This window comes from Nothoprocta perdicaria, unplaced genomic scaffold, assembly GCF_003342845.1.
Source record: "Nothoprocta perdicaria isolate Ctin4 unplaced genomic scaffold, notPer1 scaffold_131, whole genome shotgun sequence".
In the NCBI taxonomy this organism is placed as follows: Eukaryota; Metazoa; Chordata; class Aves; order Tinamiformes; family Tinamidae; genus Nothoprocta; species Nothoprocta perdicaria.
Window position 1 is genome coordinate 1,417,342 of NW_020454439.1, and position 2,039 is coordinate 1,419,380.

The following is a 2,039-nucleotide window of genomic DNA, read 5'->3' on the forward strand; positions in this document are numbered from 1 at the left end:
GGCGCGCCGAGCGGCGGGCGGGCGGACGCGCGCGCTCCCGCGGCGCCCCCTGCTCGCCCTGCGCGGCCGCGGCGGAGGGGAGCGCGCGCTCGCAGCGAGCGGGGAGGACACCGGCTCCGCGCTTCTCTCCTCAGCCGACTGCCTCGAGCAGCATAAATGTAGAAAAGAGCTGGCTGGCAACAAAGGCAACTTTTTTTTTGTCTCCTTTTCTTTTCCTCCCCCCCCTCTTCTTTCTCCTCCTTCTCTGCAGAGCGCCTCAATCACTTGGCTGGACACTAGCTAGTTTTCTCGTTTTCTTTTTCTTTTTTTTCTTTCTTTCTTTTTTTTTTTTGTTTGGATATGGAGCAAAAAAGAAAAGTTATAAAATCTCTCGTAAAAAAATGAAAAAGTTTTCAAAAAAAAAGTCAAAAAAAGCCAAGCCAAGACGGTCTCAAGAAAATTTGGTCCAAAAAAAAAAAGCTTAAGAAAAGGAGAAAGTAAAGGGGGGAGAAAAAAAGAAAAAAATAGGGGAGGAAAAAATAAATTAAGAAATAAAAAAGTAAGGTTCCCTTGGTTCCCTTCTTTTTATTCTCTTTGTTGCCTGCTATTCGCTTCTACTGCCCGTAACTCTTTGCTCCCATCTGTTCGCTCATGCCGCCGCGCTCCCCGCCTATATAGCGCCCCTGCTCCGGACACGCCCCGGACTCTGAATGCGGCACAAGCGGGCGCTGCGGGAGCATCCAGCTCTCGCCCCGGGAAGAGCTCTGGGAAGGGGAGGGAGCAGCGCGGGATCGGGGCGGGGAGGAGGTCGGGGGAGTGGGACAGCCCATTGCGGCGGTCACGGGCGCTTCTTGGAAACGGGCGCGGAGGGGATGCGCTGGGGCCGCCTCGTCATGTGCCTTTTGTGTCGTGAGGGGGAAAAATTAGGGGAGAGGGAAAGAGGAAATAATGCGCGCTTTGGGATTCCCCGCCCTCCTGCCTTGGCACCGTGAGTGGGGACGGAGCGAAGCCTGCGGAGAGTGCCCTTTTTTGGACGCGAGGCCGCGAGGCCGTGCTCCTTGGGGAGGCGCGCCCGCGCGCGTACCCGCGCAACTTCAGCGCCGCACGTCCGCGGGGATGGGCGTAGCAAAACCCCGCGACCCCCCCTGCACAGCAGGTGTGAGCCCCGGGTCTTGTGTCCCGCATTATTATTAACATTATTATTTTGCAGTTTCCACAAATTCTGCACCCGTCCACGTCCCCCGCCCCCAAACCTCCCCCCCTTTCCCATTACTAGTCAAGAAAATCTGCACTGGCAAAGACAAAAATTGTACCTGTCGTTGTTGCAGCCCTTGTGCGAGCTGGTGCTGAAGGGGATGGTAAGGTGCTCTGTGTACACGCTGCAGTCTTGCAGCCTGGCCCTCATGGAGAAGTCAGCCTGGGCTGCTCACAGGTGTTGGCTTGTGCAGCCGTTTCCTGCTGTGAGGATGACACAAGCCAGGTAACTGCTCTGTTTTCTCAACCCCTGCATCATTAGCACTGAAGTTCACCTTCCTGTAATTTATCAGATGTTCATGTGTCTAAATTCATATGGAAGAGCAAAGTACGTACCTTCTCATTCCATGTACCTCCGCATCCACCAGAATGTATACATCAAAAACTGCACTTTTTACAAATGAGACTTTTTTAGATAACTAAAACTGACTCTTTGGCTTGGCTTCCCTGTTCTTCATTCTGTAATGATACTTTTCAGACACTGTCTTGAAAAAGATTTGATAAATAACAGGATATCTATAAATACATATTTTAGAAAAGCTAATATGCTACATGAAGGATATGCTTAAAGGATAAAAAGACAATTTGTCCTGGGAAATGAAGTTAAAGATCTGCTAAGAGAGAAATCAGCCTCACTTAATACCCTCACGGGCTATTGCATCTATGATTTTCAATCTTCTTTTGTCTTCTTGCTCATTTTGTTAATCGACCAAAAGAGGTCGCAGGTTGTCCAGGATTGAAGCAGAGCCTTGCAAATTCTACAAAGAGGGGAATGATCAAGCACTCTGCACAAAGTGTGTGCTGTT

The 2,039-nt window shown here is 50.6% G+C and overlaps 1 protein-coding gene across 1 annotated transcript in view; it reads right to left on the bottom strand.

Annotated features, from left to right (window-relative positions):
* The window catches only part of IGFBP3 (insulin like growth factor binding protein 3), a 15,677-nt gene extending 14,868 nt beyond the window's left edge, over positions 1–809 (bottom strand). The window contains exon 1 of the mRNA XM_026033689.1: positions 615–809. Within this exon, the coding sequence (XP_025889474.1) occupies positions 615–809 (195 nt within the window). The remainder of the gene's footprint in view (positions 1–614) is intronic.
* Between the last annotated feature and the right edge of the window lie 1,230 nt (positions 810–2,039).